This window comes from Bubalus bubalis, chromosome X (assembly GCF_019923935.1).
Source record: "Bubalus bubalis isolate 160015118507 breed Murrah chromosome X, NDDB_SH_1, whole genome shotgun sequence".
Taxonomy (NCBI): domain Eukaryota; kingdom Metazoa; phylum Chordata; class Mammalia; order Artiodactyla; family Bovidae; genus Bubalus; species Bubalus bubalis.
The window spans coordinates 97,290,591-97,315,250 of NC_059181.1; the positions used below are offsets into that span (position 1 = coordinate 97,290,591).

Sequence of the window (24,660 nt, forward strand, 5' to 3'; positions counted from 1 at the left end):
TTTATGCATTTAATGTTTGAGTGGAACAAGGATGGATAGACTACCTTAGATTAAGAATATACGAAGGTTTTAGAGCTGCAAAACACATTCGAGATTACCTAATATAATTCCTCTGTACTTAAAATGTATTTAATTGCATACCTTTGAACTGAGTCATTTCATTTCCCTGATTTCCTGGGTTCAGGCTAATTTACTGAAAGCTGATACTTTTATTTCCTCTAAAGAAAATGATTATTAAAACACTTTATTTTTAATAATATTAATAGTTAAATGTAAAACAATGACTTACTAAGAGGAAAACAGGTTAAAGTCAGAAATCTAAAGACTTTTAGATCAGTAGTAGAATTATTAACCTAAGCATATCTTAGCATTTTATGCTATGAAAAAGATAAAAAACAACATATAAACAATGCAGAGAAAACAGTGATGCAATATGCCCCATTTTTAGTGTGACAATGTACATTTGAGTTAATAAAGAAATCTTTAATTATCATATTAATAATGTTAATCTCATTACTCTTTTGGTATTTCACACACATGCACATGCACACACATATGCATGCATATGCACCAACACAAGACTCAAATCAAAAGACCTGCCATGTTTTTATAAACTTATAATTGAAAGATATGACCTTACAATCCAAACTAGAACTTTTGGTAATTAAAGAAAACATCATTTCAACACCTCAACTTCCTTCAGGAAGCAGAGTTTCTTCTGTAAGACTAACCCATGGCAGCTGCATTTCATTTTTATTTGAAAAGACTGATCCAATGTTTTTATACCTCTCAATTAAGCTGTTGAAATGAAAAAAGTAAATGTTGAAAATGGAAACCATTGCAGTTAAGCTCTAGGTAAATGAGTAATGGGCAAATCTCTGGTGGTTTGAAAGTTTGGTTTGGATAAATACCTAAATCTATTAGAACTTCTTTAGCTAAAAAATTCTAGCTCCCATAAGGTTAGTAGAGCTTTAGGTTTTTGCACTGAATCTGACACAGCTTTTCAAAAATGCCCACATTCAATCCCTGGCCAATAGTAAAAGCAACTTTAGGAGAAAAAGTTAAAAATTCTTGAAATATAAAATGTCTTCAGTATTTGGTTCCATTTGAGAGATTTCTAACTCTCCAACTTTAAAACTCCACTAGAATTATAAATCCAGCAAGACCATGGACAAGAAACTAGATGTATTAGAATTACTAAGCACCAAATCATCAAGGTACCAAACTGTCAAATATTTTTAACACCTGCAGATAAACAGGCAGAACTAAAGGTTCATCTTTGACTCTTCCATGACTTCTTATCCATCCTTCACATCTCAGCTCAAGCATCACCTTCTCAAGAGAGCTCTCCCTAACTAGGTTGCTGACTGGTATAGCATTATAAATCTCTTTCATGTCACTTGCCATGGTTGCTTGAGGAGTTATTTAATGTATATCTCTTCCAGGACACTAAAACCTCCCTGAGGCTATGTCATGTCTTACTATTCCAAGTATCTAGGACAATGTCGGGAACATAGTAAGAATCGCTAAATAAATATTTGTGGAATGAGTAAATCCTCAAAAACATCAACCAGGTACAAGACAATATAACAGCTTTTGTTATGAAACATGTCAGGATAGACATGAGAAAATAAAATAAAATTTTAAGATATAAAATAACAATATTATACAAATGTAAGCTTTTTATTGCTGTATTACAAATCCAAATTAGAGAGCAGTTAAATTGAATGTGAAAAAAAATTCATCTGCCCCATTTGATAGACATGTACACAATCTTTCTAATACTGGAAACAATTCTGACTTTAGTCATTACTTGGTCAATAGTTGGCAAGTGGCAAGTATCACCTCATTTTAGCAAATACCACGTGGCAATTGGAAACAGGGAGAGAACTATAACTAAAGGTATTTGTCTTTCAGCTCTTTCAGTTCAGTTCCGTCACTCAGTCATGTCCAACTCTTTGCGACCCCATGAATCGCAGCACGCCAGGCCTCCCTGTCCATCACCAACTCCTGGAATTCACTCAAACTCATGTCCATTGAGTCGGTGATGCCATCCAGCCATCTCATCCTCTGTCATCCCCTTCTGCTCCTGCCCCCAATCCCTCCCAGCATCAGGTCCTTACAACCCACCAAATACTGTTCAACCTCTTCAGGCCAGCATTCTTGATTTTTTTGAATTTGAGTTTTTACTCATTTTCCTACAACAAGGAATTACAACTAATTTTCACTACTCTGAGCCAAATGTGTATTTGATATTCTTTTGACACATTCTGGATCTTTACACATTGAGTCTTTGTTGCTAACTTTGCTGGTATAACTCTCCATGAACCCTTCCCCCAAGTTTTCAGTCAGTAGTGGTCTGAAGTCAGAAGTGGTCAAGATGATGGATGTGAACACTATACAGACTGGAAGTCTTTATGAATGTACTGGGATTTATTTTACAGAGCAATTTTTCCATTTTATATTGCATTTATTATATTCATATTGTCTTATAATATGAGTATATTGTTCACTTTGTTTATTAATTTATATGTTCTGAAATAAAAGGTCTACTACTACTACTAAGTCATGTCAGTCGTGTTCGACTCTGTGCGACCCCATAGACGGCAGCCCACCAGGCTCCCCCGTCCCTGGGATTCTCCAGGCAAGAACACTGGAGTGGGTTGCCATTTCCTTCTCCAATGCATGAAAGTGAAAAGTGAAAGTGAAGTTGCTCAGTCGTGCCCGACTCTTAGGGACCCCATGGACTGCAGCCTACCAGGCTCCTCCATCCATGGGATTTTCCAGGCAAAAGTACTGGAGTGGGGTGCCATTGCCTTCTCCGAATAAAAGGTCTACATTTTAGTTATTTTTATATACCTCACAGACCTAATGCTTTGTTCATGTGGCACATGCAGGCATTAAAAGAATGATAATACACATAAGGGCAAAAGGGAGATACAATCTTTTGTATACAAAAGGAAGAGCAGAGGGCAAATTGTCTGTGTCAATTATATACTGATATCTGAATATATAGGCAGATATGTTAAATAACCTAACATATATGCCTATCATATGGCCTCTTGATGCCTATAACCAATTATTTTCAACATGAAATATGAATTTAAGCTATTTAATTTTATAATACAGGATTCAGGACTCATTGGACAAAATAAAGTTTAGTAATAAAAAAATCCTAAATGTAAATATAATAAGGCCTATAATGTTTAGTTGATCACTTCAAATCTTAAACTCTGACTCTCCTTCCATCCAACCCTAGAATATCTGCATACAGTCCACTATGGGAGAGTTCTTAGAGTGCAAATCATTTTCATATTTTTCTAATCAGACACAACTAGTGAGGGGCTTTGGTGGTGGGGGGTGGGGTTGTTTAAATAGACATTACAAGAATTTCAAAGTCAAAGAGAATTACATCTTGGGTGACCTATGAGAGGATGTAGCAAAATATTATTAACTACTACCTCTGCAAAATATTCTAACATCCTTGAAATAAAATGTCAACAGAGAGCAAATCATGCAATTCATTCATTCACCAGACATGTATTGAGCCCTACTATGTGCCAGGCCCTGGGTGTGCAAAAGATGATCAATACAGAACCAACACAGTAAGCTTCCTGCACACAGAGAGCTTCTGTTGCAGCAGGAGTTGAGTCTTATCTCCTCCATGAAGCTGCTCCAAACCACAACCTTCCCTATCTGGTGAATTCTTAATACATTTTAAACCAATGTTGTAAACAAGCAGGACCTTACGGGGCCTTCCAGTTATAGACTTCCCCTCACCCCCAATGTCCTCTGCCTGCCTCTTGTTTGTAGAAAGGCTATAAGCTTCCCAGGCCTCCCATGAGTCACAAAAGCCTGGCTCAAGAATGAATGATTGAAAGGATGTGACCATATAGCAACAAAAATAGTGATTGAGCCAGGAAAACTGGTAAGAGTTTAAACAGTAAATCAATCACATGGCAGTACCAGAATCTTTAGTTTCTCCCTGAAATAGATAACAGTATCTGAGGCACATTTCCTGAGTTGTTTTCCAGATCCTAAAAACCCTTACCAAATGGAAGAGGTTAACTACTTGATGACCATGAGCACATAGCCCCCCAGACCTACTAGGGCAGGAGGATTGCTATGTTAACCCCTATGACACAGTCATGTTACCTCACCATCAACCAATCAGAGAATTGTGCATGAGTTAATCACATACTCTGTGATCCCACTCCCTCATCTGGACTTTAAACATGCTTTCCTGAAACCCATTGGGGAGTTCGAGTGTTGTGAGCATTACCTGCCCCAGACTCCTTGTCTAGTGCCCTGAAATAAATGTTGCACTCTCCTTTACCACGACCCAGGGGCAGTAGATTGGCTCTTTGCATGTAGGCAAGCAAATCCTAGTCAATCTAATCACTCTAGGACCACAGCCTTGTCTAACTCAATGAAACTAAGCCATGCCTGTGGGGCAAGCTAAGACGGGCGGGTCATGGTGGAGAGATCTGACAGAATGTGGTCCACTGGAGAAGGGAATGGCAAACCATTTCAGTATTCTTGCCTTGAGAACCCCATGAACAGTATGAAAAGGCAAAATGATAGGATATTGAAAGAGGAACTCCCCAGGTCAGTAGGTGCCCAATATGCTACTGGAGATCAGTGGAGAAATAACTCCAGAAAGAATGAAGGGATGGAGCCAAAGCAAAAACAATACCCAGCTATGGATGTGACTGGTGATAGAAGCAAGGTTCAATGTTGTAAAGAGCAATACTGCATAGGAACCTGGAATGTCAGGTCCATGAATCAAGGCAAATTGGAAGTGGTCAAACAGGAGATGGCAAGAGTGAATGTCGACATTCTTGGAATCAGCGAACTCAAATGGACTGGAACGGGTGAATTTAACTCAGAAGACCATTATATCTACTACTGCGGGCAGGAATCCCTCAGAAAAATGGAGTAGCCATCACGGTCAACAAAAGAGTCTGAAATCCATTACTTGGATGCAATCTGAAAAACAACAGAATGATCTCTGTTCATTTCCAAGGCAAACCATTCAGTATCACAGTAATCCAAGTCTATGCCCCAACCAGTAATGCCGAAGAAGCTGAAGTTGAACGGTTCTATTAAGATCTACAAGACCTTTCAGAACTAACACCCAAAAAAGATGTTCCTTTCATTATAGGGGACTGGAATGCAAAAGTAGGAAGTCAAGAAAGACCTGGAGTAACAGGCAAATTTGTTGGTGATGGACAGGGAGGCCTGGCGTGCTGCCATTCATGAGGTCACAAAGAGTCGGACATGACTGAGCAACTGAACTGAACTGAACTGAACTGAAGCAAATCCAAGTTTGGTTCAGAAACAGTGTCACCCAATTAAACTTTATAAAACACCATCCTTTGAATACTTTATTTCTCATACACATGCTCTTAACTAAATATTAAGCTTCTTTAGAGCAAAGAATATTTTCTACTTCATTTTATGTTTCAGTCCCATGATAACTAATAGTGCTAGGTTCTGGAGTAGCTGCTTAAGGAATAGATGTTGATTGACTGATAAAAACATGGAAGGAAACTTATTTTTGAACATAAAAAAATTGTTGGTACATTCAGTTCTTAATTATCTGCGTTGAGGGAGATAGTTAAGGCAAAACAAAGAATAATATACAAGCCATTTCCATTTGGCTTTGGAATGTATTTCCATACTTCACTTTTCATTTGGGTCTATTGCTTGGCTTGAGATTACATTTCCAACAAAACAATAAAGCTGCCATGTGAATTTCCAACTGTGATCAAAGCTGGAATGCTCTCTCACTACAGGAAAAAGAGGAAGAAATATTGAAATGGCCTATTGGATTTTCAGCCTGCACTACACTCATTTACAACGAAATCAGCTTGGACTGTTTGTTGCTATCTTCTACTACTTGTACCTCCCTGACTACATGCCGTTTTGAAAGCATTAAACATAGCTGCATGCTAGTTTATAGGTGTCCTAACATTTAGAATATTGCCTTTCATTGAGTATGCAAGTATCTTCAGATTCCATTTGTTGCTTCTTTCTCTCTTATACCTAAGCGAAAAAGATAGTAAAAGTCACTCAGTTGTGTCTGACTCTTTGAGACCCCATGGACTGTAGCTTGCCAGGCTCCTCTGCTCATGGAATTTTCCAGGCAAGAATACTGCAGTGGGTTGCCATTTCCTCCTTTAATGGATTTTCCCAACTGAGAGATCAAACCAGGGTCTCCTACATTGCAGGCAGATTCTTTACCCTCTGAGCCACCACAGAAGCCCAAGTGAAAAAGATAGGCATTTGTTTAATCCCAAACATCTGGAAACTCCCAGAATAATGAAGTGAATGCCTCCTGCTTCTTCCATAAGCACTTACTGCATGAATGTACTTTTCTCTTTCAGTCTTAACACACACACCTCCCCCCCCTACACGACTTAGATAAAATGAAGGTGGACAAAAGTAGATCATGGTTGTTTACAAAGAATAATTTTCCTTGGGGAAAATAAATTATTTCCCATTTGTGAGGTTTAGAGCAGAATGGTCATTAACACCTGGTATATAGGTTCTTCATTTTACAAAGCATGTTCAAAGTCATTACTATACCTAGTCTTAATAACAACATATGTGAGGTGGACAAGGCAAGCATTATTCTTTCAGCTTTACAAATGGGGAAACAGAGTGTCTTTCCTAAGTTTACAAAGACCATGGCTAAAACTTAGGTCTATTGATACACATTCAAATGTATTTTCATTCAAATAGATTAATAAAAAATGCTTTGCATTTGTACAGCACACTAAAGTTCAAAAATACTTTTATATATATGGGGTAAATAAAATGGACAGAAAGTATTTCTCAAAAGTGTGCAGAATGAAACTGGCTCTCTTTAGGTTTGGAGTCAGGACCATAATATAGAAATCTGGAGATGAGTAATTGAGCAGAGTTGCTGTACACAAATTTGATAATGCCTTAGCTGATATGAAAAATGCTTAACTAAATGTTTGCTTTTGATAAAGAGGAGTTGGGACTTTCACCTCTTGCAACCAATTTCAACTAGGTTACTTATGACTTTTCTTACTCAAACATCAGCTGGTGACTAGGTAATATTCTCCTTCTCACTGATGACCTTGGGAAAGCTTTTCTATAGTTTCTTTTTTAATTTTTCATTCCTTTTCAGTTCTCACCATCGGTGAGTGCCTTAGCTTTATTTAAAGGAGTAACTGATATGTAATCCTTTCAAGTTGATTTTAATTTTAAATGCTTGTCTTATATATGTGTATGTGGATGGATGGATAGATGGATATTTGTGTATCAATATATCCATCATCAAGATTTCAGCTGAAAAAGTTCAATGATGTTTGTTATGTATATCTTTCCATTTCTAACTTTAGTAATGAATTGGGACAATAATAAGTAATTACCCTATTTCACCTTTGCAAAACAAAGGAGAGTATTATTACATGTTTACTGACTTGCTTTCTTTTCAAGTATATTTTTTATTTCTACCTTATAAAGCTAATTCACTTCCCATATCTCAAAGTTTAAAACCAGAAGAAAAGATCAGGTGCTGTTCAGTGAAAAGCTAAGTTTACTTGCTATAGTATTCAAAAGTTACCTCAAAAAGATTCTAACTAGAAATAACTGAACAGACATCTGATACAGAAAAGGACACTAATAAAATCTGTCTACATTATACAAATAGTACCTGATTGAGACACTGCTGCAAGAGTATATTAATTGACTCATACTAATGTCACCATCATTGCCTATAAACTGTGCATTCAACATACCATGCCTGCCTTTCATAATTGAAAATAGTTTTAGTAAATTTCAAATAACCAAAAGAAACAAATGATGGCTACAATATCCAATTTAAGCTCTATCCCCAGATGAGTCTCTAGTGGGCTGAAAGGGTTTAAGCATCCTTTAACTAAGCAACACGCTGTTTTCTCACCATTAGCATCATGCACCAAATGTCTATCAATGCCCTTAAAAAAGTTTGAAAAATGGAGCTCATGGTAATTTCAGGCTGCCATTGAAACAAGCAAGACATTTCAAATAGAAAATTTTTGAGCTGACTGATCTGAAAAACTATATGCTCCATTGAGACAGTTTCTTAGAATGTGATTTCTAAGCACCAAAGAGATAATTCTTAATACCTGCATTTTAAATCAAAACATACAGGAATAAAAGTGGAAACATGTTATACCCCTTTTCCTTTTGTCAAACTAAAGTTATGCCAGGATAACAAGCTATTTTCTACTTACTTGCTAGAATGTTATTTAATATTAATCATTATTACAATGACTTCTAACATATTAAATAAACATTTACAAAGGACAATTTTCCAAAAAGCACTGTGCTAAGTTTGTTGTACTCAAAGATGAATAAGGATTTCTGTCTCAAAAGATTTTATAACCCAGTGTACAAAACACATACACACAAGCAGAGTATAGTCAAGTCAGTAAGTACAATGATCAAAATATTAAAATGCTATGAGAACACATGGGACAAGGAAAGTAATTATGTTTGCTATGATTAAGGAAGACTTTGTGGAGGATATGGTATAAGTGAGTAGTTAATTCTTAAATTAATTTGAAAACCTTTCGAAAATATTTTTTTTTCCTCTGAAGCAACACATAGATTCACAGTCAACAAATGTGAATTTCATCTCAGATTTATGAAGCTTTCTGACCTTAGAGGCAGCTTGATACCATGGTTACAAGCACAAGGCTTGGAGTCTGAAGCTTGGAGCTGAAGGAGCAAAATTTACTTGAATTCTGGCTTTCATTAAATGCCAGACTTGAAATATACATGATCTTGCACACGTTTGAACCTTTGAACCTCTATAGCCTCAATCCTCACATATTTAAAATTGGGTTAATCATAGTACCTACCATATAGCAAAAAGCAAAGGAGAAAAGGAAAGATATAAGCATCTGAATGCAGAGTTCCAAAGAATAGCAAGGAGATATAAGAAAGCCTTCCTCAGTGATCAATGCAAAGAAATAGAGGAAAATAACAGAATGGGAAAGACTAGAGATCTCTTCAAGAAAATTATAGATACCAAGGGAACATTTCATGCAACGATGGGCTCGATAAAGGACAGAAATGGTATGGACCTTACAGATGCAGAAGACATTAAGGAGAGGTGGCAAGAATATACAGAAGAACTGTACAAAAAAGATCTTTATGACCCAGATGATCACAATGGTGTGATCACTCACCGAGAGCCAGACATCTGGAATGTGAGGTCAAATGGGTGTTAGAAAGCATCACTATGAACAAAGATAATGGAGGTGATGGAATTCCAGTTGAGCTATTTGAAATCCTGAAAGATGATGCTGTGAAAGTGCTGCACTCAATACGCCAGCAAATTTGGAAAACTCAGCAGTGGCCATAGGATGGGAAAAGGTCCGTTTTCATTCTAATCCCAAAGAAAGGCAATACCAAAGAATGCTCAAACTATCACACAATTGCACTCATCTCACAAGCTAGTAAAGTAATGCTCAAAATTTTCCAAGCCAGGCTTCAGCAATACATGAACCGTGAACTTCCAGATGTTCAAGATGGTTTTAGAAAAGGCAGAGGAACCAGAGATCAAATTGCTAACATCCGCTGGATCATGGGAAAAGCAAGAGAATTCCAGAAACAACATCTATTTCTGCTTTATTGACTATGCCAAAGCCTTTGACTGTGTGGATCACAATAAACTGTGGAAAATTCTGAAAGAGATGGGAATACCAGACAACCTGACCTGCCTCTTGAGAAACCTATATGCAGGTCAGGAAGCAACAGTTAGAACTGGACATGGAACAACAGACTGGTTCCAAATAGGAAAAGGAGTCCGTCAAGGCTGTATATTGTCACCCTGCTTATTTAACTTCTATGCAGAGTACATCATGAGAAACGCTGGGCTGCAAGAAGCACAAGCTGGAATCAAGATTGTTGGGAGAAATATCAATAACCTCAGATATGCAGATGACACCACCCTTATGGCAGAAAGTGAAAAGGAACTAAAAAGTCTCTTGATGAAAGTGAAAGAGAATGAAAAAGTTGGCTTAAAGCTCAACACTCAGAAAACGAAGATCATGGCATCTAGTCCCATCACTTCATGGGAAATAGATGGGGAAACAGTGGAAACAGTGTCAGACTTTATTTTTTGGGGCTCCAAAGTCACTGCAGATGGTGATTGCAGCCATCAAATTAAAAGACGCTTCCTCCTTGGAAGGAAAGTTATGTCCAACCTAGACAGCATATTAAAAAGCAGTGGTGTTGGAGCAGACTCTTGAGAGTCCCTTGGACTGCAAGGAGATCCAACCAGTTCATCCTAAAGAAAATCAGTCCTGAATATTCATTGGAAGGACTTGATGATGAGGTTGAAACTCCAGTACTTTGGCCATCAGTTGCAAAGAGTTGACTCATTGGAAAAAAAATTGATGCTGGGAAAGATTGAGAGCAGGAGAAGGGGACGACAGAGGATGAGATGGCTGGATGGCATCACTGACTCGATGGACATGAGTTCAGGTAAACTCCAGGAGTTGGTGATGGACAGGGAGGCCTAGGCGTGCTGTGATTCATGGGGTCGCAAAGAGTGGGACACAACTGAGCGACTTAACTGACTGACTGACTGACTGACCCTATTGTATTGCTTTGGAGATCACTTGAGATTGTATGAAAGTCAAAGTGAAAGCCACTCAGTCCTGTTCGAGACTCCATGCACTATGCAGTCCATGCAATTCTCTAGGCCATAATACTGGAGTGAGTAGCCTTTCTCTTCTCCAGGGGATCTTCCCAACTCAGGGATCAAACTGCAGTCTCTTGCACTGCATGTGGATTCTTTACCAGCTGAGCTACAAGACACCTATATATTCTTAGCACTGTGACTGACACATGGCATTCCCTAAACACTTGCTATTATTCATATTTTACTATCATTTTTATTGTTATTACTACAAGTGATTATACCTTCTATTGCAAATTACTGTGCAAATAATTGAAGTTAAACACACACATACACACACACACACAAACTTGCTTTCACTGCCAAGGGTCTGGGTTGAATCCCTGGTCAGGGAACTAAGATCCCACAAGCTGTGTGACGCAACCAAAAAAATAAATAAATAAACTTCCAAAATGTGATGAAGAGTGCATATTTCAAAGAATGCTAACAATCTTCCTTTTTTAAAAAGCAGTCTTTCCCTGCTATTACTGACCATGCTCCCATGCTTACTCTCTCTCTTTTTCTTTGTTTTTTTTTAATCCTGGGCCTTCTCTCCCTGAGCAGTCTTATGAAAACCAGTTTTGCTTTGAACTTCCAAATTTGCTGAGTTTGAGACCAGCAGGCAATTGAACCAGTGAACTTCCCTGTAGTCTAGCCTAAAGCTCTTGATTTTTCAGGAGCTAGAAAACAGCCAAGATTGGTACATTCATAATGGGGAAAAAAGCCTTGCTGTTGAGATTTCTGTTTTTTTTTTTTTTTTTATGGGCATTTACTTTACAAAGTATGAATCACCCTCTCTCTTAAACCTGTTACTGGCATGTTCTCAAAGGTGACTAATATTGCTGAGGTTTAATAATAATTGTGTGAGTTTTTCATCTTTCCAAAAATTATTCTCTTAATAAAGAAGAGTGGAATAAAAATTGACATAGCTACAGTGCAGTAAAGACCCCAAATCTATTCTGAATTGACTGGTCAGGGCAGTGTGCTTCTTCCAGAAATTGATTTTTAAACACTTCAAATGACTCTCCCTTCTACTATGAGGAAATCTGAGGTGTTGATAGTGAGCTGACAGAATGTTAATATCATTAACATTCTGTCAGCTCCTCTTGTCAATGTGTTAATGGTGCCCCTGCTACTCAGTCGTCCCTGCCCTATGGTTGGTGAAATGACTTAGCCAGCAGTCAATCAAAAAGCTAAGCTGATTTGGGGCAATAGACAGCTCTGCCATTGACAAAATCTATGTGAGCAAATGTGGTAAGAAATTTGTCAACAGGATATAAGCAGTAAGGTCAACACTGTGGGTAATGTGCTTTTTAGACAGTTGAAGACTGGACCACAACATATATTTTAAAGTCTAAGGAGCCCTCTTTTAAGAATGGGTTTTCCCACAGGAAAAAGCAAGCAGCAGTAAGTAAAAGTGATGCATGGATTTAAAAGAAAGAAAGAAAAACTCTTTCATACTCACGTGATTGGTCAAAATACAAAAGCTGAAAAACTCAGAATCCATATATAATGTCAAGTTCAAGAGATGGGTCTCAGGATCGACAAGCAGACCACTCACAGTGTTCCCTCTCACCTCTCTTAAGCATAGGGTATTTTTCAAAACTTTGAAACCAACAGTGATTCTGAACCTCACCTCACCAAGTTTTGCAAAAAGTGCCAAAACACAAAGATTACCAAATTCCTGGTCACCTTAAAACAATGAAGCTATGACAAATAAATGTGTGGGTTGTTGAGGTTATCCTGAGACAACCTGAGCTCACCATGGTGACACAGGGACAACTGTGAACAGTTTCATCACCAGCATGGAAAATACGCGTTTAAGGGACGGGGACATTTTTTAAAGGCTCAAGAGGGTGAAATTGATCAGTATCTGATACATAGTGAACATTCAGCTAATGAGTGAACGTTACCATTTTTATAACTTACTAAAAAATGAATATAGATTCTATTTGAATTCACTGACCAAACAATTGAACCTAAAACTTCCAATATTATTATGATGAGCATATTGACATGAAGAATACAAAGCACTTTGCCTTTAAAAAAAATCACAGCAGCAAATTTCCCAACATGGTATCTAGATTTTTGAAGCATGTGTATTTCAAAATATATGGTGCTATTATATCCAATAACATATATATATATATAAAATATATTATATAATATATCCAATAATGTATTATATCCAATATTATATCCAGATCATCCCTTTTCATCCTAGAACCTCCCTACTATGATTTATGAGAGAATTTTCTCTATTTCCCTCTGCTTTACAGACTTACAAAATTAATCTTGCTTTGTTTAGTCTTTCCACGTTTTTAAAAAAATTTAGTACAAGCAAACAATTTGGGGTAGAGAAAGAGAGTCAGAGGTGACAAGCTTCATTCTAAAGCCCCTGACTATTGTTTGAAAGTGGAAAGTGAAAGTGAAGTAGCTCAGTCGTTTCTGACTCTTTGCGACCCCATGGACTGTAGCCTACCAGGCTCCTCCATCCATGGGATTTTCCAGGCAAGAGTACTGGAGTGGGGTGCCATTTCCTTCTCCAGGAGATCTTCCAGACCCAGGGATTGAACCCAGATCTCCTGCATTCTAGGCAGACGCTTTACCATCTGAGCCACCAGGGAAGATAGGAAATAGCCTGGCTTACTCCATTCATAGGAGAGGTTTCATTCCTTTTTGTTTTTTTTGACATTTACTTTTAAAAGATTTGGTTATCCCTTCTAACTGATTACACTTTACATGCTCTAAAAAGGTGATTCAAAATTACTCAATTTCCTGTGAAGATGTATATGAAGAAAAGTTTTATAACTACAAGAACAGCTAACTACTCTTTCAACAATATCCCTTTTGATGTGTTAAGTAAAAGGAGGATCTTGGATTAGATGACCTCCATTGTCTCCAGCTATATTATTCTGTGATTTAATACATACTTATTGAATGCCTTCATGTTGCTAGGTGCTTCACATTGGGATGGGCATATCGGAATTAACATGCTGGACATGATCTTGGCCATTAGGCCAGCAAGACAGAGAAGTGAATAAATGCCAGACTGTCAGCAAATTGTAGTCAAGTTTTCTACCTTGTGCACTGTTGTATTTTCGTGATTTGGTAATGCCAAGCATATTTTTATGTATTCCATCAATAATGTGAAAGAACAAGGGTGAACATGGGGTGCTATGGGACTTAGACCAACCTAGAGATCTGGTGAAGATTCAACCTACATATTCCTTGCCTTCTGGCCTTCATGCCACTGCTGCTAACTATAGCACCCATCCTTCTAAAAGTCTAGAGTGGCACTGCTATTCAGTTTTTGAACTCACAGGCCTTATAGAGAGGTTACTGTTTAAGTAAAGGTAAGATTACCTTCATTCAAGAGATAACTACCCCCATACTTGTGCCTATAGTTACTCAATTTAAAGGGCCACTGACCTAAAGTAAATTAATTTATTGGCAGGTGACAGAAACAGTGGAAAGATCATCCAGTACAAAGAATCTTACACTAAAAATAGGATCATGGTTCTAATTTTAAAACTGAATCAAGTATTCCACAAGGAAATATCCTTCTCTTTTGAAATTGCCAAAACAGTAGAAAAAAAAATAAGTAAGCACCAAAATTCATATAACATATATACATATGATGATTAGACCTTTTGTTTGCCTTTTTCTAGAAGATCCAACCTCTCAGTGGTTGTCCAAGGGGTCTTCCTAAGCAAGAATAATTTGAGTACAGTTTTACCATTGTAATTTATTAATTTGGAGTTTTTAATCAACTCCAACCAAAAGATAGAGTCAATAGTCTACTTTTTCTCTAAAATAAATTGCTATATATTTCATTTTGTTTCTAATATAATATCCAAAGTAACGGCTCCATACATTTTAATATAGTTTTCAATCCCCATGTAGACAGTCACACTTTGGTGCTACTTAAATGAAGAATAACCATTCATCCGTAACATACAGATACAGAAGGCTCTGGATTTTCATTCTAAAGCACTTAATTACATATAACGAGAGAAATAAAATAGAATCCAGGCCAAGTTCATGAGGGCTTGAAATTACTTTTCTTTTTCGAAATGAGCAACAAAGATTCCTCAATGTTGCATGCTATTGTGTGGCCATATGCCAACTGTAGAAGAAAATATTAAAAAGAAAAAAGGGATCAAGAATTAAATACAGATATGTAAGGCAAGAAACAAAATCAAAAGGTGAAAACTGTAGGCGGTGCTTCCAACCACAAGACAATATAACAATTTTGAAAGAAAAATATAATCAGCAACAAAGTTAAATCTTCATATTAAATATTTCAATGTGGGCAGCTATGTAATTAAAGGTTATTTTTGAGGATTTCTTGCCTCCAATCTCCCACAAACATATGTTCCCAATATTCTTATTTACATAAGTACTCAGCATCACTAAAGGACCACACAGAATACAGTATTAATTTATGAATCAAACATTGAAAATGAAAAAAAAATTTTTTTTCACATAAACATAAATTGCCATTCTCAAGTAATTCAAGTTCAGGACCATAACTTCCAAGCTGGGCAGGAAAGAAAGCATATGAGAGAAGAAAAAGACAATAGATTTAACCTTGAAACAAGGTGACTGCCATATAGTTGTTGAAATAATTTACTTATTATCAGATAAAGAATTTACAGTATTTATTCCCTCTAGAGATATAAAATGGTGAATCAATCTGCAGTTCAAGATATTTATTTAAACCCAGAGGAGGAGGATATGGTTTTAACTTTTGAAAACCAAAATAGAAAAAAAAAAAATCAGCTCTAATATAGTTTATCTTTAGATACCAGATTTAACATTAAACAGTTCAAGCTAGATATCATTTCTCAAGTTTTCCTTTCATATAATTCTGTAATTTATATGAATATACTGTATGTAAAATAGGGGTTTAAAAACATTTATGTAGCAGGCAATGCTAAATGTTACACGGATAGCTATTACAATTTACTAAAATACATATCTACTGATCAATTCATCTATCCATCCATCCATGCATCCATTTTATTCTTCATAACCTTTCAAACTACTGATAACAGTTATCCTCTGATTGCCCTTGAAAATGTATGTGCCCCTCAGAAAATACCTGCACATACACAAAGGGAACAACAAAAAAGAACTTTGACAAAAAAATTTCTTTTATTGATCATTTCCTTTAAAAAACTGGTTATAAAAGGAGAGTCTTTGTTTTGTTTTAGGTCTTATCAAACTTAATAAGACTTACCTTGCATATCTTGTAGGCCTTCAAATGAAACTCTTCTCTGAGAAATGGCATTTTTCTTATATAATCGTTCCCTTGCCTACTCTATGATTCAAAATGTCATGAACTAAAATTTATGCTGCTGATATAAAAACAGCCTATACACAAATTCATCCAAACCATGTGAATAGAATGCTAAGTTTAGAACTAATCACAGGGTAAATAGATATTTGGATAGACAGACACACACACACAGACACACACACACATAGAAATTAACAAATAAAATGCTTAAATAAAGGATATTGTCATCTTTTCCACAAACTTATCATGTTGATTTTCTGTTTTGGGGAATTGCTTGATGTCACGTTCCAGATGGACAATTTGTTGTTCCATTGCTGCAAGGTTGCTCTTGAGAATTTGAGCTGAAACTAAAGAACAATGTGCAAAATGTTTAGAATATTTTACCAGGTATTCCACAAAACAACTAAAAGAAAACCATATCAGTTCAAATATTTTTTTAATATGGAGAATAGTTTCATGAAACCAACTCACATTTTTCTCAATAATTGCTCATAAAATGTCTACTCTCCATGAAAGAAGTTTTGAAAATGTATGATATACCAAATCATCATGTTTAATATGGGAATGTCACTTCATTCAGCCATTAGCTCAAATGAATCCATTTCTATTTAAATTTATTGATGGACTTCCTAATATTTCATTCTTTAAAATCTAATGTGAAGATTAAAGAGAAACTAGGGTTCAAAGAGATCCTATCTATTTAATGCATGTTCTTGGCTATGTAAGTGATTAAATGTTAAATTACATAAAAGGATCAAATATTTTCTTTTGTTGAAAGATCCTGATTCTTATAAACCAATATCTATGGTTTAAATTCCTGAGTTTAGTACTTTTCATACTCAGAGACAAGAAAAATAACTGTTGATGTGAACAATTTAGAGCAAACTATAGTGAATACATATGCACATGCACACCCACAAAGCTTTGGTGAGCCCTCAAACAGGTTCATTAGTTGACTTAATTATCCCTAACATTTTCTGCATTTTTCTTTTTCTCTTCTCATTGACAACCAATAATTTTAAATAGTATATTCAAAGTGCTCTTAAATATGTGCACACTTTCCAGATCTCTCAGGATGCCTTCTTTTCACAGGGCTACCTTTTTTTTTTAAAGCTTATACTATTTTACAGATACTCTATTACTCCATAACTGCCAATTATATATGAAGACAATTCTATCAATATCAACAGTATTTGACAGAGTTCTAGTTGAAAAGACAAGGTAAGTATTAAAATTTGATAGGTAGCCCACGACATTGATTTTTAAATCCAGGTTTCTGAAACACAGTTCTTTTCATTAAAGGACCATGAAACAGAAATAGAATAATATTACAATTCTTTTTTTTTTTTTTTAAGTAAATTGCAGTCTCATTCAGAGGCGTATTAGAATTACAATGAATAATTCAAGAGACTGACAAAAATCAACCCCTTGGCAAATTTCAGCCAGTCTTCTGATATAAATTCATCATGCTGACATACACACCTATATAACTCAATGAGGAGAAATTGCTTAAATATACTTGGAAGTTCAAGAGAGTGAAAATCAAATACCAACACTAAAGACAAATTATTTTTTTCCTATTAATCTGTCAATACAAATAGCTAGGTCCAATTTAGTTCCATTTGTTTAGATCTGACAAACTTGGAGATTATTCCTTATTGGAGAAGTCAAAGAGTTTTGCCCTGCCAAAAATGTGCTAACGGCTCAGTAATCATTGCTTGCTTTATTTAAAGGATGAATTTACTGTGAAGGAAACCATTCTCTCTGAGTTTAAAGCTGAATTTTTCCACTTCAGTTTTTCCAGGAGATTCTTACTAATTATTCAAAAGGCTTCTCCATTCCCACTCACTTGATGGGAAGCTGAAGATATGAAATTGACAAGTTGTTTATGTCATTTAGGCTACATGGAAGAAATAAACTCATGATAACTTTCTGCAATAAACAAAATGTGCCCAGAGGCAAAGTTTATGTCACAATGGTAATTCCAATAGTAAAAACGGGATGATCTGAGGACTGTTCTGATTGTTCAATAAAGAAACAGCCTAATCAAGTTGCTATATACACAAACGAATAGAAAACTCAAATAACAAGAGGCATTATTTTTAATTCAGTGAAATTGCTTTTACCCTAAAGTTGAATTCTGAATAAAACAATATTTTCTAGACATCTATCCGCCTCAATTTCACATGTCAAATCCTTAGACCTCTATAAATCCCTCTAGAGCTCTAGTCCAAATTCTCTAACATTTATAGACACTTCTATTTCTTTAAGCGATCTTCCATGTATCACCTTTTGTTTTAAGTGAGAGTTTTTTTTTTTTTTTTTTGGCTTTGTGTACATAAGCACAGAGTCTCTGCTCTAAACTGTCAGGCTACTTAATAGTAAGATCCCTAACTAACACTTTGCTTTTCCCTCAGTACTTATCATATACTGTACCCAATGAATGCTGTTGAATGAATATGTATACGTCAATGAGTTTTGAACTGGATTTAAATGTATGCCCACTTCTGCAAATGGATGTGTATGTAGAAGTTAGATACAACAAAAGTAATCAGAAGTTAGTTAATTATTAAGTGAAAATGAAAAGGAAGTAGGAAGTTGCTGCTACTGCTGCTGCTGCTAAGTTGCTTCAGTCGTGTCCGACTCTGTGCGACCCCATAGACGGGAGCCCACCAGGCTCCCCCATTCCTGGGATTCTCCAGGCAAGAACACTGGAGTGGGTTGCCATTTCCTTCTCCAATGCATGAAAGTGAAAAGTGAAAGGGAAGTCGCTCAGTCATGTCCGACTCTTAGCGACCCCATGGACTACAGCCTACCAGGCTCTTCCATCCATGGGATTTTCCAGGCAAGAGTACTGGAGTGGGGTGTCACTGCCTTCTCCGAGTAGGAAGTTGAAGTCTATCTATATATAGAGGAGGCAGGGTTGCAGGATATGCTTAAATAAAGGGGAAAGTGAAAAACTGAGATAAGGAAAAAAAGTAAGGGATACCTTTTCCTAAGCTTCTCAGTCCTCCCCCTGTAATAAACTATTAATATTATGCTGGAACAAAAGAAAATAAAATACTAGAGATGTGAGAATCCAAGAATTTTAGCACACTTGCAAATTTATAGCTGCATTAAAGAAAAAATTCCATTATATAAAATATATCTCTTTAAATTGTTGGAATTATGGTATCTTAGAGTTGGAAGTGACATTAAAGGAGATACGGACCAGTCCCCTCAAGGTTTAAAAGCTCAGATTACACAGCATCATTGTTAGCCTTCCGAAATAGAAACAGACTCACAGACATAGAGAACAGACTTGGGTTTACCAAGGGGGAAAGAGAACGGGGATGGGAAGGACTGGGAGTTTGGGATCAGCAGATGTAAACTATTACACATAGAATGGGTAAGCAATAAGGTCCTACTGTATAGTAAAAGGAACTACATTCAATATCCTGTGATAAACCATAATGGAAAAGAATATATGTATAACAATCACTTTGCTTCACAGGGCTTTCCAGCTGGCGTTAGTAGAAAAGAACTCCTCTGTCAATGTAGGAGACATAAGAGATGTGGGTTTGATCCCTGGATTAGGAAGATTCCCTGAAGGAGGACATGGCAACCCACTCCAGTATTCTTGCCTGGAGAATCCCATGGACAGAGGAGCCTGGCAGATTACAGTCCACAGGGTCACAAAGAGTTGGGCATGATTGAAGCGACTTAGCATGCACACATGAATCCACTTTGCTGTACTGCAGAAATTAACACAACACTGTAAATCAACTCAAGTTCAATAAAATTTACTAAATAAATAGACAGACAATCTCCATTCCCAGAAAACAGAGCCTATGACAAAGCTTGCATGTAACAGCTTTATCAGTAGTGGGGTTTAATCCCAGTAAAACAGGCATGAGGGAAAAAAGAAGAAAGCAAATACAAGAGAGGATGTTACTGAACTGGCTATACCTTTACAGAAACTATAGCTGCTTGCTTAGTGTCTCAGGTTGTCTCTATCAGGGCCACTTAATGGGTATGTGAACCATGAAGTCACATGGGGCCCCAGGCTTAAAAGTGCTCTGTTCTTTCTTTAAGGTTTTATTGTCAGCACTTTGAACTTCTTAGTAATATTTCAAACTAGGCTTTGCAATTTCATTTTGCACTGGGACCCCCAATCATGAATTCAGTCTTGGCCTCTGCATAAGACAAATAAAGCAACTTCAACTTGAAAGAGTTGGTTAAAGGAGGTGAAAGGTTGACGTGGTGAACCTTATTCTCTCATTGGTGAAATTCTATTTCAAGAGATGTGAACTTCCAGGTCTGGCTGAGGAGCACGACAAGTGGCCCCAGACTGGAGAGAGGGCCTTGGCACAGAAGGGATACCCAGAGGTATCCCTTTATAGAATTTACAGAGGATTCACTCTATCCCTGAATGGCTTATTTCCTTTTTGACAGTTGATATAATTAGAAAAACTTTATTTGCTTATAATCAAAATCAGCATACTTGCAGTCTTCTTACCCATTAGTCCTCATTTTGCCTTAAAGCAACATTGCTTAAGTCTACTTCCTATTTTATAGGAAAGATGTCCCTTGCATCTTCTTAATCTGCCAAGGTTACAAACTTGCAGTTCCTTCTAGTCCTCCTAAGGTATAAGGGTTAGTAATCACTTATGCTCCTAATCAATAACTAACATTTACTGACTATTTACTATGTGTTAAATACTATCTATGCCAAAGCCTTTGACTGTGTGGATCACAATAAACCGTGGAACATTCTGAAAGAGATGGGAATACCAGACCACCTGATCTGCCTCTTGAGAAACCTATATGCAGGTCAGGAAGCAACAGTTAGAACTGGACATGGAACAACAGCCTGGTTCCAAATAGGAAAAGGAGTACGTCAAGGCTCTATATTGTCACCCTGCTTATTTAACTTATATGCAGAGTACATCATGAGAAACGCTGGGCTGGAACAAGTACAAGCTGGAATCAAGATTGTTGGGAGAAATATCAATAACCTCAGATACGCAGATGACACCACCCTTATGGCAGAAAGTGAAGAGGAACTGAAAAGCCTCTTGATGAAAGTGAAAGTGGAGAGTGAAAAAGTTGGCTTAAAGCTCAACATCCAGAAAATGAAGACCATGGCATCTGGTCCCATCACTTCATGGGAAATAGATGGGGAAACAGTGGAAACAGTGTCAAACCTTATTTTTGGGGGCTCCAAAATCACTGCAGATGGTGACTGCAGCCATGAAATTAAAAGACGCTTACTCCTTGGAAGGAAAGTTATGACCAACCTAGATAGCATATTAAAAAGCAGAGACATTACTTTGCCAACAAAGGTCCATCTAGTCAAGGCTATGGTTTTCCCAGTGGTCATGTATGGATGTGAGATTTGGACTGTGAAGAAAGATGAGTGCCGAAGAATTGATGCTTTTGAACTGTGGTGTTAGAGAAGACTCTTGAGATTCCCTTGGACTGCAAGGAGATCCAACCAGTCCCTTCTAAAGGAGATCAGACCTGGGTGTTCTTTGGAAGGAATGATGGTAAAGCTGAAACTCCATCTATTGGGAAGAGTTGACTCATTGGAAAAGACTCTGATGCTGGGAGGGATTGGGGGCAGGAGGAAAAGGGGATGACAGAGGATGAGATGGCTGGATGGCATCACCGAATCAATGGACATGAGTTTGAGTGAACTCCGGGAGTTGGTGATGGACAGGGAGGCCTGGTATGCTGCGATTCATGGGGTTGCAAAAAGTTAGTCACGACTGAGCGACTGAACTGAACTGAAATATTATCCCCTGTTCAAAGATCATGGCCCTGTCATGATGAAGGGGCTTGTATAACTCAATGAAGCTAGGAGCCATGCCATGCAGGGCCACCAAGGATGGATGGGTCATAGCAAAGATTTCTGGAAAACAACAACAACAACAAAAAAAAAAAAAAACATGGTCTACTAGATGAGGAAATTGCAACCCACTCCATGAACAGTAAGAAAAGGCAAAAAGATATAATACCAGAAGATGAGTCCCCCAGGTTGGAAGGTGTCCGATATGCTACTGGTGAAGAGCAGAGGGCAAATACTAATAGCTCCAGAAAAAATGAAGCACCTGATGCAAAGTTGAAACAACAGACAGTTGTGGATGGGTCTGGTGGTGAAAGTAAAGTTCAATGCTGTAAAGAACAATACTGTATAGGAACCTGGAAGTTAAGTCCATGAATTAAGGTAAACTGGACATGGTCAAGCAGGAGATGGCAAAATTGAACATCGACATCTTGAAGAATCAATGAACTAAAATGGACGGGAATGGGAAAATTTAATTTGGATGACCATTATATCTACTACTGCGGGCAAGGATCCTTCAGAAAAAACAGAGCAGCCCTCATAGCCAACAACAGTCCGAAATGCAGTATTCGGGTGCAACCTCAAAAACGACAGAATGATCTCCATTCGTTTACAAGCAAATCATTCAACATCACAGTAATCCAAGTCTATGCCGCAAGAACTGATGCTGAAGAAGATTAAGTTGACTGCTTCTATAAAGACCTATAACACCTTCTAGTGAAGTCGCTCAATTGTGTCCAACTCTTTGCAACCCCGTGGACTGTAGCCTACCAGGATCCTCTGTCCATGGGATTCTTCAGGCAAGAATACTGGAGTGGGTTGCTATTTCCTTCTCTGGGTGATCCCAGGGATTGAAGCCGGGTCTCCCAGATTGCAGTCAGACACTTTACCCTCTGAGCCACCAGGGAAGCCCAATACCTTCTGTTTCTTCTCCATCATAGGGGATTGGAATGCAAAAGTAGGAAGTCAAGAGATACCTGGAATAACAGGCAAGTTTGGTCTTGAAGTATACAATGAAGCAGGACAAAGGCTAACAGAGTTTTGTCAAGAGAACACACTGGTAATAGCAAACACCTTTTTCCAACAACACAAGTGATGACCGTACACATGGATACCACCAGATGGACAATATCAAAATCAGATTAATTATGTCCTTTGCAGCTAAAGATGTAGAAGCACTATACAGTCAGCAAAAACAAGACCTGGAGCTGACTTTGGCTCCGATTATGAGCTCCTTATTGCAAAATTCTGTCTTAAATGGAAGAAAGGAGAGAAAACTACTAGCCCATTCAGGTATGACCTAAATCAAATCCCTTACAATTATACAGTGTTAAGTCACAAATAGATTCAAGGGATTAGATCTGACAGAGTACCTGAAGAACAATGGATGGAAGTTCAGGACATTGTACAGAAGGAAGTGACCAAAACCATTCCAAAGAAAATGAAAGGTAAAGAGGCAAACTGGTTGTCTGAGGAGGCTTTATAAATAGCTGAGGCAAGAAAACAAGTGAAAGGCAAGGGAGAAAGGGAAAGACATACCTAACTGAATGCAGAGTTCCAGAGAATAGCCAAGGAGAAATAAGAAAGAAAGTGAAAGTCACTCAGTCATGTCCGACCCTTTGTGACCCCATGGACTACACAGTCCATGGAATTCTCCAGGCCAGGATACGGGAGTGGGTAGCCTTTCCCTTCTACAGTGGATCTTCCTGACCCAGCAATCAAACCAGGGTCTCCTGCATTGCAGGCGGATTCTTTACCCACTGAGCTATGAGGGAAGCCCAAGGAGAGATAAGAACGCTTCTTAAATGAACAATGCAAAGAAATAGAGGGAAAACAACACAATAAGATGGACTAGAGATCTCTTCAAGAAAATTTGAAGTATCAAGGGAACAAGGATGGGCATGATAAAGGACAGAAATGGTAAGGACCTAACAGAAGCAGAAAAGATTAAGAAGAGTTGGCAAGGACACACAGAAGGACAAAAAAGACCTTAATGACACAGATAACCATGGTGGTGTGATCATTCACCTAGAGCCAGACATCCTGGAGTATGAAGTCAAGTGGGCCTTAGGAAGCATTACTAAAAACAAAGTTAGTGGAGGTGATGAAATTCCAGCTGAGCTATTTAAAATTGTAAAAGATGCTGTTAAAGTGCTACACTCATGTCAGCAAATTTGGAAAACTCAGCAGTTGCCACAGGACTAGAAAAGGTCAGTTTTCATTCTAATCCCAAAGAAGTGCAATGGCAGTGAATGTTCAAAACTACTGTACAACTGTGCTCATTTCACATGCCAGCAAGGTTATGCTCAAAATCCTTCAAGCTAAGTTTTAGCAGTGTGTGAACTGAGAACTTCCAGATGTACACTCTGGATTCAGATGAGGCAAAGGAACCAGAAATCAAATTGCCAACATTCACTGAATCAAGGAGAAAGTTCCAGAAAAACATCTATTTCTGCTTTATTGACTACACCAAAGCCTTTGACTGTGTGGATCACAACAAACTGGAAAATTCTTAAAGACACGGGAGTACCAGACTATCCTACCTGTCTCCTGAGGAATTTGTATGCAGGTCAGGAAGCAACAGTTAGAAACAGATGTGGAACAACTGACTGATTTGAAATTGGGAAAGGAGTATGACAAGGCTGTATATTGTCATCCTGCTTATTTAACTTATATGCAGAGTATGCCATGCAAAATGCCAAGCTGGATGAATCACAAGGTAGAATAAAGATAGCTGGGAGAAATATCAACAACCTCGGATATGCAGATGATACCATTCTAATGGCAGAAAGTGAAGAGGAACCAAAGAGGCTTTTGAAG

General features: G+C 37.5%; 1 protein-coding gene across 10 annotated transcripts in view; it reads right to left on the reverse strand.

The window, feature by feature from the left end:
* DIAPH2 (diaphanous related formin 2) overlaps positions 1–24,660 on the reverse strand; it is a 1,048,054-nt gene that overhangs the window by 393,040 nt on the left and 630,354 nt on the right. For all 10 annotated transcript variants that reach the window (XM_025277003.3, XM_025277005.3, XM_025277006.3 and 7 more), the window contains one exon: positions 16,236–16,360. In XM_025277003.3, coding sequence (XP_025132788.1) covers positions 16,236–16,360 — 125 coding nt within the window. The remainder of the gene's footprint in view (positions 1–16,235; positions 16,361–24,660) is intronic.